This window comes from Chelonia mydas, chromosome 12 (assembly GCF_015237465.2).
Source record: "Chelonia mydas isolate rCheMyd1 chromosome 12, rCheMyd1.pri.v2, whole genome shotgun sequence".
NCBI classification, from domain to species: Eukaryota; Metazoa; Chordata; order Testudines; family Cheloniidae; genus Chelonia; species Chelonia mydas.
Genome location: NC_051252.2, coordinates 36,311,370 through 36,325,283, shown reverse-complemented (window position 1 = coordinate 36,325,283; position 13,914 = coordinate 36,311,370). Strand labels below are relative to the sequence as shown.

General features: G+C 49.9%; 1 protein-coding gene across 1 annotated transcript in view; it reads left to right on the top strand.

The window, feature by feature from the left end:
- LOC102944513 (meckelin) overlaps positions 1-13,457 on the top strand; it is a 57,772-nt gene extending 44,315 nt beyond the window's left edge. Inside the window, exons 18-27 of the mRNA XM_037878198.2 lie at positions 390-492; positions 3,524-3,654; positions 4,711-4,851; positions 5,375-5,455; positions 6,415-6,531; positions 6,859-6,975; positions 8,365-8,460; positions 9,793-9,895; positions 11,306-11,448; positions 11,922-13,457. Of these exons, the coding sequence (XP_037734126.2) occupies positions 390-492; positions 3,524-3,654; positions 4,711-4,851; positions 5,375-5,455; positions 6,415-6,531; positions 6,859-6,975; positions 8,365-8,460; positions 9,793-9,895; positions 11,306-11,448; positions 11,922-12,002 (1,113 nt within the window). The 3' untranslated portion in view covers positions 12,003-13,457. The remainder of the gene's footprint in view (positions 1-389; positions 493-3,523; positions 3,655-4,710; positions 4,852-5,374; positions 5,456-6,414; positions 6,532-6,858; positions 6,976-8,364; positions 8,461-9,792; positions 9,896-11,305; positions 11,449-11,921) is intronic.
- Positions 13,458-13,914: the final 457 nt, after the last annotated feature.

Sequence of the window (13,914 nt, the reverse complement as noted above, 5' to 3'; positions counted from 1 at the left end):
AAAGCCAGGGCCAGCTCAGACAGGCTGTTGGCCCTGCAGCCACAGAGCTGCGCAGCTGGTTGAAGTTCTGGTGCTCCGGTGGCTTGCGTTTTGGTGTATGGGTCAGCGCATGCGGAGCTCCAACCCCACACACCCTCCCACAGCATTGTAGTAGTGACCTGCCTAGTCTGAGCTGCCGGCACCTCTCTCTGCCCCAGGGATTGCCTCTCCTTCGTGAGCAGTTTGGGGCAGGTGGGAGAAGGCCTGGGGTTTTGCAGCCCACCCCCCCAAAGAAATGGCTTCACAGAGGGTCCCCAGGTTTGGCTGAACCGGCCCTGGCTAGAGTGAGACTGCGATGCTGACTGGCTGTGTGGTAATGAGCTAAACCTTTCTGGTTGCTCTCATTTCAGGCTGTGGACTTGCTTCATCTCCTGATCACCCAGCTAACAATCTCCATCTTCCTGATAGACTGGGAAAAGCCAAAGGAGAAACCAGCATTTAAAGCACCGGCAGGTCAATTCAACCTTTCACCCTCTGTGCCCTCTGTGTTTATAAACCACCCTGACATAGAGCAGCCCTGACTGGAGCTGCCTTCTCCTGCAGCACGCCACGGCATGAATTAGGGTTGCCAATTTTCTGACCAAATGAAACCGAACACCCTTGCCCCGCCCCGTCTCCGAGGCCCCGCCCCTTTCACTCCATCCCCCCCTCCCTCTGTCGTTCGCTCTCCCGCACCCTCACTCACTCGCTCATTTTCACCGGGCTGGAGAGGGTCCCTTTTCGACCAGGTGTTCGGTTGAAAACCTGCCTCCGTTTCTCCCCTACTGAGTCCCCCGGAAATAGTCCATACAGTCTTTCTTTGTGCAAATGGCCCTTGTGGGGTTAATTATGATAGAAAAAAGCCCCAGGCACATAAGAAGTCCCAACACCATAATAACCCAGGCAATACACCAACTACAGCCCCCGGCGCCTGGGCTCCACCCGGTGTCCCTGGCGCCCCTCGCTCGCCCCGGCTCTGAGAGCCGGCAGTCATCGCTATCCCTCTCTGCCGCCTTCAGCCTTCTCTGGCCTTGGCTCTCCGGCTCAGGATGGACAGCTGGCTAGCCCCTCCACTGGCTTCCTGATCATTCCCCCTCCTTTCAGAGGGGGCCTGCAGAGAGCTCCTGGCAGCTTTCCCCAGAGACCCCCTATAGTCCCCTGACCTTTCCTCGCTGATTCTCATCAGGACTTCCCCTCTCTGATTCCCCTGCTCCTTTATAACCCCCCCAGGTGCTGCCCCACCCTCTTAACTGACCAAATTGGGAGCATCTGTTCTGGCACGGGCTGGCACAGGGACCAGCCACCCTGACGCGCGCACACAGAGGGCTAGCCCTGCACATGTGCCGTTTCCACTTCTCTCTTGAGGATTCAGTGCTCAAGGATATTATAAAACATCAGTATTGCAGAAATATCAATGGAATGCTCATTGGCTCCTCTTCACTTAGCAAGCAGGGGAGGGCAACGTGGTCTACTGAGACTGTGGGGAGAGGGGTCAGGACTCCTGGGTTCGATTCCTGACTGGGTGGGTGACTAACTGTGCCGCCTCAGTGAAGTCACTCAGGGTGTGTCTACACTGCAGTCAGAGGTACGGCTTTGATTTAAATAGCTCCAAAAACAATAGCAGTGAAGTTGCGGCATCACAGCCTGGCAGCACGGGCTGTCCAAGCCGGCCTGGAACAATGGCTCCATGTCTAGTTGGCAGCCGGTATCAAGTGGAGTGCCCCAAGGGTCGGTCCTCAGGCTGGTTTTGTTCGATAGCTTCATTAATGATCTGGAGGATGGCGTGGACTGCACCCTCAGCAAGTTTGCAGATGACACTAAACTGGGAGGAGAGGTAGATACGCTGGAGGGTAGGGATAGGATATAGAGGAACCTAGACAAATTAGATGATTGGGCCAAAAGAAATCTGATGAGGTTCAACAAGGACAAGGGCAGAGTCCTGCACTTAGGACGGAAGAATCCCATGCACCGCTACAGACTAGGGACCGAATGGCTCGGCAGCAGTTTTGCAGAAAAGGACCTAGGAGCTACAGTGGACGAGAAGCTGGATATGAGTCAACAGTGTGCCCTTGTTGCCAAGAAGGCTAACGGCATTTTGGGCGGTATAAATAGGGGCATTGCCAGCAGATTGAGGGAACGTGATCCTTCCCATCTATTTGACATTGGTGAGGCCTCATCTGGAGTACTGTGTCCAGTTTTGGGCCCCACACGACAAGAAGGCTGTGGGAAAAATTGGAAAGCATCCAGCAGAGGGCAACAAAAATGATTAGGGGACTGGAACACATGACTTATGAGGAGACGTTGAGGGAACTGGGATTGTTTAGTCTGCGGAAGAGAAGAATGAGGGGGGATTTGATAGCTGCTTTCAACTACCTGAAAGGGGGGTTCCAAAGAGGATGGATCTAGACTGTTCTCAGTGGTAGCAGATGACAGAACGAGGAGTAATGGTCTCAAGTTGCAGTGGGGGAGGTTTAGGTTGGATATTAGGAAAAACTTTTTCACTAGGAGGGTGGTGAAAGACTGGAATGCGTTACCTAGGGAAGTAGTGGAATCTCCTTCCTTTAGAAGTTTTTAAGGTCAGGCTTGACAAAGCCCTGGCTGGGATGATTTAGTTGGGGATTGGTCCTGCTTTGAGCAGGGGGTTGGACTAGATGACCTCCTGAGGTCCCTTCCAACCCCGATATTCTATGATTCTGTGACCCCAGGTATGTGCTGAGCACCTTGCCCATGCTGCTACAGCTTCATGGCCAGTGTTACCTGAGCTAGCTACCGCAAAGCTAGCTATACGTCTGACTGCAGTGTGGACGTCCCCTTAGGGTCAGATTTTCAGAAATTGCTTTGGTGTTACCTCCATTTTTAGATGCTCAGTTTCAGCTTGGGTGAAATCTTGACCCTACCAAAGCCAATGAGAGTTTTTCCATTGACTTCCACAGCCAGGATTTCACCACCACCCCCCCCCCGACTCCCCATGCTAAGCTGTACTCAGCATTGCAATGTTGAAGTCTCATTTTCTAAAGAGATTAAGGAGCCTGGTTCCTCTGTGGGGCTGTGCAGCCCTGACTGCAGCAATGGCTAAATACTTTTTAATATCTGGGCAGAAGGGATTTAGAAGCACAATCCCACTAACTTGTGCCTAAGTGACTTGGGGACTTCTGAAAATCCCCCCCACCCGAAGTGTCGAAAGCCCAGAAAGAGAGGCCCTTTTTGAAGAACATGATGATAATCCCTGCTGTACAGCACAGGGCTGCGTTGCTGCTGACTTGGCTAATTAGTGTTTATAAAGCACTTCCAGATCCTCTGCACTTCTGGGAAATCAGTGGCAGCTTGGCAGGCGGCTATTTTGGGAGCTAGCTCACCTCTGATTGTAACGATTTCATATCGAGAGTGGTAAATTAATGGAAGTGAGGCTCAGGGAAACCCAACTGTGCGGAGCTTTGTGTCCTAGGAGCCTGTGCCGGTTTTTAAAATAAAGCAAATTGAAATCAGTGTGTTGTTTTCCCCTTAGGAGGGCAGAGGGCCACTTCCTCTGTGAGTATTTGGAGAACTTTCCTGATAGCCAATGAGTGGAATGAGATCCAGACTCATAGGAAATTGAATCCATCGCTTCAGCTGTTCGCAGCGTTACTGCTCCTGGAGGTACGTGGGAGGTGGGGAGAGAGACACCTGGAGGAAGTAAGTAACCTCTGGGATCTGGCACCAACCCATCCATAGTCCCTGGCGCTCTCTGCAGATATAATTCCGGACGTGACACCATGGAAAAGCACTGCCACCATTCTGTGTGTCAGTCTGCAGCTCTGATCACGGAGGGGAACTAGAGGCTTGTTTGAGGTTTCGACTGAGCTTTGGGCAAGGGTTCAGGGAGAATGAGACATGTTTTGTATTTTAATCCCAACCAGTCTGAGCATCTGTAATGATGCGGCATCTCGGTGACTGGCCCTCTGTGGAATAAGATGGGCTTGCAGTTATAGCACGCAGCCACCAGATGTCTCTGTGTGCTGTGGAGAGAGAGATTCAACCAGGTTATGGTCACTGGTGAAGAAAGGAGACAAAGCCAGAATTTAGGCTTTGTGGAAGCCTGGTTAATTGTGTCTGTTGTGTATAGTAGTTTATTAAATGCCTCCTTTTAAGGACTGTGAGTCTATGTAGCATGGTACTCTGGGTATGGACCGTTCAGAGCCTGGCAAAATTTGGGAAGTGAGAGAAGAATCCCGTTTCTTGGTTAAGTCCTTTTCCAGAAGCAATCTCTACCTTTGCACCTCCAATTTCTTGCCTCTGCAGTGACTTGTATTTGTGCACCCAAACAGCATTTTACACTTGCAAATTAGGCAGTTAATTATGCACACCATTTGCGCAGAGCAATGTGGGAGTTTTTGTATGTGGAAAAAAAATTGTGGGCATGAGATTGTGGGCACTGATTTAGAGGCTGGTTGAAAATTTGGTCCCAAGAGCTTAGGAAGCAGGAACCTTTCTATGCCCTGTCCATCACCCTGGGACCTAAAAGCCTTATATGCTGGAGACTTTTGCAGAAGGGTAAGGAATTCAGGGAACAGTCCAGGTTTGCTGTAACCTTCCAGGATTTGCCATGGCCGGTTGTTATTTATTCATGCCTACAATGGGCTTAGGGGCCTCACGGCCCCTGGAGAACTCATCTCACGTAGGGGTTCTGATTTACTTCACCTGTTTTTATTTCAGGTTGTGGGCCTGAAGAACATCGCATCACGAGACCTGAACCTGGATCTGCACCCTGGCACTGACACTTACCTGGCTGCCTGGAGCCCAGTCCTTAGATTTGGGATTGCTGCTTCTCTCTGGCTGGCACTGGGGATTGCACAGGTTATGCTCTGCCTGTCATGTTGGTAAAGTGCTTTGGGGAAATTTAGGGTGTGAAAGAAGCCAAGAGCACTCAGGATCAGACCCTTTTTGAGATAGGGGAGGCACAGCCAGATATTAAAGTTCTCCTAAGGGTATGGGTTTAATCTCCACCTAGGCAGCCCAAAGATGGGCAGAAGAAAGAGTTTAGCATTTCATCCTTTCACTCCTCCACTACAGCATGAATGATGGAGATTAGAAAAGGAAAAGACTTTTGGGTCATCATCCAATCTAGCATTAATGCCTGAAACCCTGGAACATCTGTCAGCACTGGCTTTGAGCCTATGTACTTGTGTGGGACTTGAACTTGTGGCCTGGTGGCAAAAGTGTTACCCCCGTGGGCCACGGTGAAGGACAAAAATGAGTGCTCCCGAAAAGGTGGGAGGAAGGGAGGAAAGGAAACTTTGTATTTTCTTGCTTCTCGGGACGTGTTATGTGAAACTCTGCTAAGTCACAACAGTGCAGCTGCGTGTTGCTGTTTCTGCAGGTGGTGTTTTTCATAGGCATCTACGAGCGGTTTGTGGAGGACAAGATTCATCAGTTCGTAGATCTCTGTTCCATGAGCAACGTGAGTCTTGCCCTGGGTTAGCGATGGATCACGTGCACTAAAGTCAATGGAGCTGCACCAAATTTACACCAAGTGAACATTTAAAGAGGCGCTGTTAAGATGCAAATTATATTGTAAAATGATGTTGTTTCTTTGTCTCCCTAATAACACCCTCGTTAACTAAAACAGGGGAACTCTAAGATTCTAATTTACTTTTCACCGGACTAGGAAAGGGCTCAATTTCCAGCCAGGCTCCCCTTGGGTGTGTGCGCAAAATCTGGGCATGCACCACTCTGTGCACACAAACCTTACGTTTGCACACCTTGCAACCCGCACTGTGCACACACATTGGGCAGTTAGGCCTGTGGATGCAGGTGTGCATGCTCAGTGGTGTGCATACGAATTTCACGCTGGCACAAAGCAGAGGCCAGCTGACAGCCTGGCCCTAAAGGGCTGGGGGCAGTGCCGGGTAAAGTCTCCCAGCCACAAGGTACTTTATACTACGTATCAGCTTTCTTCTTATGCCTGGTCACTGTGCTTCCTCCCTGCGCTGGTGGCGTGGCTAGGAACCCACTCTGCATCTTCATCCACTCTTGGATTTCCCATGTGCCCAGAAAGCCTTTTTGGTTTCTTTATACTAATGGTCTATGAAAACGAGCGATTTGGAACAGGTCTGAGGTTGAGGAGGAAACGAGTGAGTAACTGCTCTCCTTCCCTTTGCTGCCACAACTCCCCTTGCTCCGGGTTGATTTACTACCATGAATAGCTGCTCTGGGTGTATAAGCATTGGATGTAACCCAACTCTGCTCCATAGATTGCCAGCAGCTCAGTGTGTCCACCGCAGACGATGTGTGTTTGGAAGAGGGGGGACATGGCATCATGAAGCATAAGAGGCTGGTGCACACTGCACATTTCTGCGCTTGACCTCCAGAAACGTCATGAGCTTCTCATCCTCCACGTCCTATTCTCCATCCCTGCAGGTGTCTGTCTTCATCCTGATGCACGGATGCTACGGCTTCTACATCCATGGGCGGAGCGTGCACGGCCATGCGGATGTGGGCATGGATGCCATGCATGCCTGCCTCAGGAAAGAGGAGGTAATCCAGCCACCTTGTTCGGCCTTACTTCCTAGTCACTCCTTCTCGAGCCTGCTGGTCTCTGCATCTGGAGGGCTGCCATCCGTAGTGGGGCCAGTGCAGGGTTTACCACAAGGCACAGGAGGTGGGCAGTACTTGCCTCATTTATGTTTTCTTTAATGCAGAGGCCTTCGTCTTTGCCTTTAGCGGTGGGTGACGTGATCCTGTGCACAGATTCTGGAATCACTCTGCAGAGGACTGTGGGATCTTGGGACCTACGGCCCTGTGGAGATGCCAGTCAGTGTTATTGCCTTTCCCTGATTACACTTCAGTTGTCTCCCTTGGCAGGAGAACCTGTGTCCTCTAAGAGGTCTGGAGGCCAACTCTGACATTCAGACCTTCGAGGTGCTTCTCACGGACAGAGCCAGGCAGCTGTATGACAAGATAACGCAGCCCTTGAGAGAGGTATTTTGCCCTTTGCAGGGCTAGCTAGGCTTCTTACTGTTGGCTTTTTCATGCTTTTCTTTCCATGGGTTGGTTTTCAATCCTCTGCTCTCGAGATTTCTCAGACAGGAGCAGAAGAAACCTGCAGTGAGGCTGAGTTCTGTGAGTGTTATTGCCAGATCCGTTGTGAAGGCTGGTGTTGGAAAAAAATCAGAACCCTTTCCAGCATAGTCACACCTTAAAAAAAGGATGACGATAAATCCTTCCTTAGTGATGATGCTAGAGAATAGTTGGAGTAGCCTGGAACCCTAACTGTGTCTCCAGCTGTCAAATGCATTTTACCTTCTTACTGCTCTTCATCTCTCCATCCCCATTTCTGAACTCCCTGCTCCAGGAGACACCCTAACAGAGAACGGTGCACAACTTTCAAAGCACAACTGGAGATGGTCTAAACCTAAACCCTTTGTAACACATTAATAACTGGCCACTGCATTGGGAACTGGTCATATCTTCCTTATGGCGGAACCCTTCTTCACATCCAGTTGATTTCAATGGAAATTAGGAGCCTAAATACCTTTGAGGATCCGGGCATTATTCCTGTAATCCAAGTGGGGGTAGGGTTTTGTGATTTCGGTGCTGGAGGTCCTGGATTTGTCCATGGTTCATTACAGCCAGATCCAAACACAGCTGAACTTCCTAGGTGGAGGCTGGAATCCTAACTATGGTTCAGATCTGAATTCTGCAGCTGACCCATCTCTCTGTAATGATCTGAAGCAACAACGCCCCTTATCCAAAGCCGTCCATTCCAGACTCGACAATTGTGACTTGGGACCCTTTCTAAAGGAAACCCCAAATGAGGCAAGTGTCACTGGGTGTCATGCCCTGTTACACACTGGAAAGTCTGCACAGATCCAGGAACCTTTGGGACAGATAAGTTCTTGCCCAAGTCAGGTTCTGATGCTCAAAACCACTAAAACTTGGCTAGCTGAGCTGAGGTTTGTGTTTGTTTGAATTCAAATCAAATGAGCAAATACAATTGCCCAAACTTCTGTGATCCCAATTGGATGAGTTTTGCACAGCTCCACCTGTCACCAGCATCACTCACTCTCACCTGAGTTGAAGTGCATGCTTGCAAAGTCCCTTTGATTCCATTTCTTTAAGGACTACAGGCTGCCCAGCTGCTTGTAACTACATCTTGGCATATGTGGTTCATAACTGAAAACTCCCCAGTGGTGGGTGTCTGCCATGCAAAGCAAAGGCTCCAAAGCAGCAGGTGAAAATTGAGCCAATATCCCTGCTACCAAAGTGAAAATTTGAATGAAAACAAATTATTTTTCCTCAGAAGCAGAGAGCTGAGCTCCCTGGGCTCCCACTGTGAGCTGAAAGTGCTTCTGGGAACTTTCTTTGCAGGGCCCGAGAGGCGAGAGAGTCAGGGTCGACCTACATGAGCAAAGACTAAGGAGTTATTACGCCTTGAATCGATTTCTCAGCTCGTTCCTTGAACACGTGAGCCCATTATTTGCCTTTTCCAAAGGTCTGGTTGTGTTCACCCTAAGATTTTAGTGGGAACTAGTGGTTGGAGTAAGAGACTGGGAACTGGGACTCCTGGGTTCATTTAGTCTCTGTCGCTGACTCACTGTGTGACCTTCAGTAAGTCGCTGCCCCGCTCTGTTCCTCAGTTTCCCCAGCTGTAAAATGAGGATGATCGTCCCTTTCTCACAGGCGAGTTCTGAGGCTTAATTAGTTGATATTCATGAAGGGCTTTGAGATTATCCGATAAACGGCACTTTAGGAGAGCAAAAAGTTTTATAGGTGCTCTGGACACCAGGCATAGCACCAGGTCTGGTGTCTGATACCGAGGCCAGCAGGTTGCTCATCCCCAACAAGGGTGGAATTGGAGGTCATGGCTCCGATTTAGGTCCCAATGCCCAAAGAGCTGGGGTGGGGGTTGGTTAAATGACTCCAGGCTGGGCCTACCTCTCCAAGGAACCTCTTGCTCAGCTGACCCCCCCTCCCCGGCAGGCTGTGAAGCAAGTCACATGCAGCAGATCAGGGGGTGCAGCCACTAGGTTTGTAGGTAGTATCTGATCAAATCTGCAGTTCAGGGGCCAAACCCCACCCTCAGCTATGCCTCCCACTGCAGCCCGCGGGCATTGCGTGCATGGACCTGACGGTAGGAACTGCCCCAGTGTACTTTGTACACGAATAACTCCAAACACATTAGAGTGCCCATTCCCTAGCACCCTGCTGCCTTCCCTGCAGATGGTTCCTGATCCCAGTCACTCTTGGAATGACAAAGAATCCCCTCCTGATATCTACCCAGAACCACTACTTCCCGAATGGGGGAAGGAGGATGCTGTCAGCGATCAGGCATTGACCAGGAGTTCTGGGGTTCAGTTCCCAGCTTTGTCACGGACTCCCTGTGTGACCTTGGCCAAGTCACTTAGGGCCAGATCCTCCAAGGTGTTTAGGCTCCTAACTCCCCTTGATTTCAAAGGAGGTTAGGAGCCTAAATACCTTTGATCAGTGGTCCCAGTTGCCCACCTGTAAAATGGGGTGAATGCTTCTGTTGCCCTGTCTAGGGAGACTGTAACCTTTCAGGGGGCCAGAACTGTTTCTCTTGCTGTGTGTTTGCATGTACAGCGCCTAGCATAATGGAACCCTGCTCTCTGGGAAGATGGTGAGCTCTGAGCTAGATGGACCATTGGTCTGACCCAGTATGGCCATTCTTATGTTCTTCTGTCTGGCCCACTGAGTTATTTGGACACCATGGTGAGGCTGCCATGTGCATCACTACTTCTCCTAACCTCACTGACAGCGCTGGCATTTCTCCCCCAGGCATACAGAGATATGGACTACATCGTGAAGGACAAGTTCTTCCTGGAGCGCATCATGGACATGGAGTTCCAGGAAGCGGTAGACATGTCCATTCTGTACACAGGTAGCTCGCTGCACTCTTCTTGGGAGCTTATTTACTCAGATGTGAATCCTCCTGGTCCTCTAATTGCTGGCAGACATCAGCAAGGCGTGACTGCAGGCTGGGATGCTCAGCGGTTAGCTGCTCCGTGCAAACTGGAAATGTCCTGATTTCATCACCTAGGCCAGTGGGTCTCAAACTTTTTTACTGGCGACCCCTTTCACATAACAAGCCTCTGAATGCAACCCCCCTAACAAATTAAACACCCTTTTTCATATATTTAACACCATTATAAATGCTGGAGGCAAGCATGGTTTGGGGTGGAGGTTGAGAGCTCACAACCCCCCATGTAATGATCTCGTGACTCCCTGAGGGGTCCCGAACTCCAGTTTGAGAACCCCTGACCTAGGCCTTGCAGTCACTCGTGCCGTTCGGTCACAGCTATTGGGATCCATCACATGCTGATTCAGGTAGTGCTGGCCCTGGGTGGAAATGGGGTGACAGACCTCCACCTGTTGGGAAGGGGTGGGCAGAGCATGCCCCACTGTAGACTTCCAACATTTGTTCCCAAGTGGAGGGACGATATTGGCTCCTAAGATCCCCGAGACCTCACTACCCAGGATCACTCAGCTCCCCCTTCCTCCTGCAGCTGCCAGGTCTGAGCATCTCTCATTCTACTGGACTGAGTCCTCTGCTCTCTACTAGCTGTATCTGAGAGGTAGGACTTGAGCCCTGCAAGGGTACAGGGGCCTTTAAACCTTCCTGCCGACACAGGGGCTGGGCTCTCTTGGTCAGATTCTGCTCCCTTTGTGCAGTGCCAGAGCCCACTGTCGCTAACTCAACCACCTGCCCTGTCTTCCATGCATGAGGCCGTGACCCCCAGCTATGCCCAAGGGCTGCCCAGCTTGAGGAGGACCTGCCCCAGCTGCCTGTGGGTTCAGACACAGCAAGCGTTTTTGTAACATTCTCACCTCCTGCTGGAATGGGTGCTGCCCTGGCAGGAGCTGGGGGCTCCCATCCCATTGAGACAAGAGAGGGCACTCTCCCTGCCCCAGCCAAGGGGAAGGAGAGCCATGGACAGCACTGTTTTAAAAAAAAAAAAAAAAAAAAAAAAAAAAAAAAGCCTGTTTTTAGCACAGGAGCTGTGCTCCCCACCCTGCCCCGCCTTCCTTTCACCCCAGATGCACCCAGGAAAAATCAGGTATTCCCCAATCCAGAAGGAGCAGCATGGTGGGGCGGATTTAGCCCTGTGCTGTTGCTAGGGCTGGGATCATGCCTGCGGGCTCTGTGTATAGGGCCATGCCCGTGGTGCCCTCCACAGCAGTATCTTCAGCAGAGTTTAACGGCTCTACCGTGGTCTCATGCACCCGCCTGTGGGCATGACGTCTGTCGTCCGTGACGTCCATGCTCTAAGCAGCTTCTTCCTGCCCCCAGATGCCAGTGCCTTGTTCAGCAGGACTCTCTTCTACAACAACGAGCTGGCCTTGCTTCTCTTCGACACCCTGCTCTTCTCGGTCGTCGACCTGGGAACGCAGAATTTCGTGCTGGCCGCAATCATCACCTTTGTTGTGCAGAAGGTAAAGCCTGCGGCAGGCGCTAATGCCAAGCGCTAGGTTTTCTACAACGAGTAGGTGTCCAAATGCTGCCCTCATTTGCAAATAGGCTAATCACAGCTAGTGATTTGCCTGCACAGTGATCCAACAAGTGCCGGCAATCAAGATAATTACATCATGGGCATTTATGCACCTCCGTTTTTAGACCCATCTCTAAAAGTGGCTCAGAAAGCCATCCCAGCTGAAACGCCCCTCCACTATTGCTGTGTATCCCCTGCTTGGCTGAGTTCAGCCATGTTGAATAGTCAGAATCGCTTCACACTGGGAATCGATGGCAAAACGTAGCTTCTGATCAGATTGTTCATTTCCGTGAGGGCTGCTGTGTAACAGCATCCTTCAGAGTGCTTGGTCTGCCTGTGGGGGTTTTATGGTGCTGCCAGGGCAGGTTCTGGCTAGCCCGAGTCTGCAGCCGTCCACGTGCTCTGTTCTGCTTTCAGTTGGTGAAGATGCTGCGGCATGCGCTTGGAAGGAGAAATCTGGCGGCAAAAACGCTGGTGGAGAAGCAGTTTCTGATCTAGAGGTGAATAGGAAGCTGTGGCCGCTTATTCCCCTCTTCCCAGTGCCAGCATCAAAGCAAGGACGCCGGGACCCTACAACTAATTTTAGAAGCGAGGACTTTGCAGCCTTGATCCTTCTCGGTCCTTGGCCTGTGAAGGGAGAATGGAGCGATCACTGCAGTTTTCCACTCTAGTTACTATGGGTAAAGCTCTGTGCTTCCTACCAGCCCAGGAAACATGCAGCCCTACTGTTATTATTTCTCACTTTAAGTTGTTTCCCAGGCGTATTTTGATTTCACAGCCGAAGGATTCCTTTCTGCTGATCAAACCCTGCTCTGTTATTTAGCCATCAGAATAAGACACCCACGCCCACGGGATTTTTGGTGCTTGTATATTTTTAATTGGGAGACAAAAGGCCACCCTCTGACGCTGACCCTGGTTTTATGGAACAGCTTTGTTTGTTTCTTAATAGGAAGCAGAAAACATCTGAAAGGAGCAGGGGAATGGCAATCCATGTGCTGTCTACACAATGCATCTGAGCTGCACAGCTCTCTGGTGGGTTCTGCTTAGCTCAGGCAATGGATGCAATCTGCAGGGTAACCCAAATGTAATTTACAAGCAGGGCTCAGTGGGGTCTGATATACCGCAGGACAGACCACCTCACACATCCTCTCTCCCTACCTAATTCAAACACCAGCTCAGTCCTTTCCTTCACTAGGCACGAGTCTTATGCAGAATATAGTTTATTGACCTCCAATGGAGGTAAATCACAGGCAGATGTGTATCCAGCATCATTCTGGGCTTTTCTATTCCTTTCATTTGTATTCTACATAGTGCTGTTTCTTTAAACGAAGAGGGGCAGCTGCATTAGACAGAGCAGCTATGTTACACAGCCTATATTCCTCCAGGGCAGGACTGAGGCTAAAGCCGGGGCTTTGATTTCACTTCACACAGCCGTTGTCTCTGGGATCCACCTGGAGCGCATGCTCTGATTCCAGGGTTGGACCGAGCCTCAGGATTCACAGCCAAAATGCAGGAATTCCAGCTGGTTTTGCACTGACAGCGCGGATTCCAGTGCCAACCTGTCAACAGGCCCAAGTTCGGAGGGACACAGTCTGGCACACTTAAAATTAAGCACAGGCTTAAGTGTTTTTCTGAATAGGGACACTTTCCTACACTGGAGCCAAACTTCTGAAGGAAACAGCCCATCCCAGAGCAACATGGGCTGTGATGCAAGTGTTGTCTGTTTCTAGGACAAAGAGAACTGGAAGAGCGACCAAGTGCTGAAATTGGCAGAGACTCCCACGGCTATAGCAAACAGCCTCCTGCAAAGGATCTGTGCTTGTTTCACTTTGTTTTGGTTTGAATATATGAAGATTTAGTGTGTTTGCTGCTGGGAACATTTATTTTTTAAAACAACCATGTGTTGGGTTTAAGCCTGTTTTAATTTTCTCTAAATCAGTGACTACATTTAATAAAAAATACAAAAATCAACAACCTCACTGATGGTCTCAAAACACCACCACCATTTCATGGGTACAGAATGAGATAGTCCCCAATTTGTGATGGTCTCATCAACAGAGTAAAAGCTCAGCAGGTCTCCACATTAGAGCTCTTACTAATAAGGGCTTGTCTACACAGCCACATCCAGGAAAATTTATCTGAATTAACTAAAAGGGTGAATCTGAAGTGGATTAATTAAACTGCATTAAATCCCTTTGTGGATTCTGTTGTTCAGATTTAAATTGGCTTTAATGCAGTTTAATTTAAATCACTCTGGCAGTGAATTCAGCTATGTTGCATTAACGCCACGCTAATTCTGAAAGAGGGTGTTCATATGGGGTTTAGTGAGGTATAACTAATTCACTTCAAATTCACCTCTTTAGTTAATTCAGATTAACTTTCCTGGATGGCCCTGTGTAGACAACCCTAG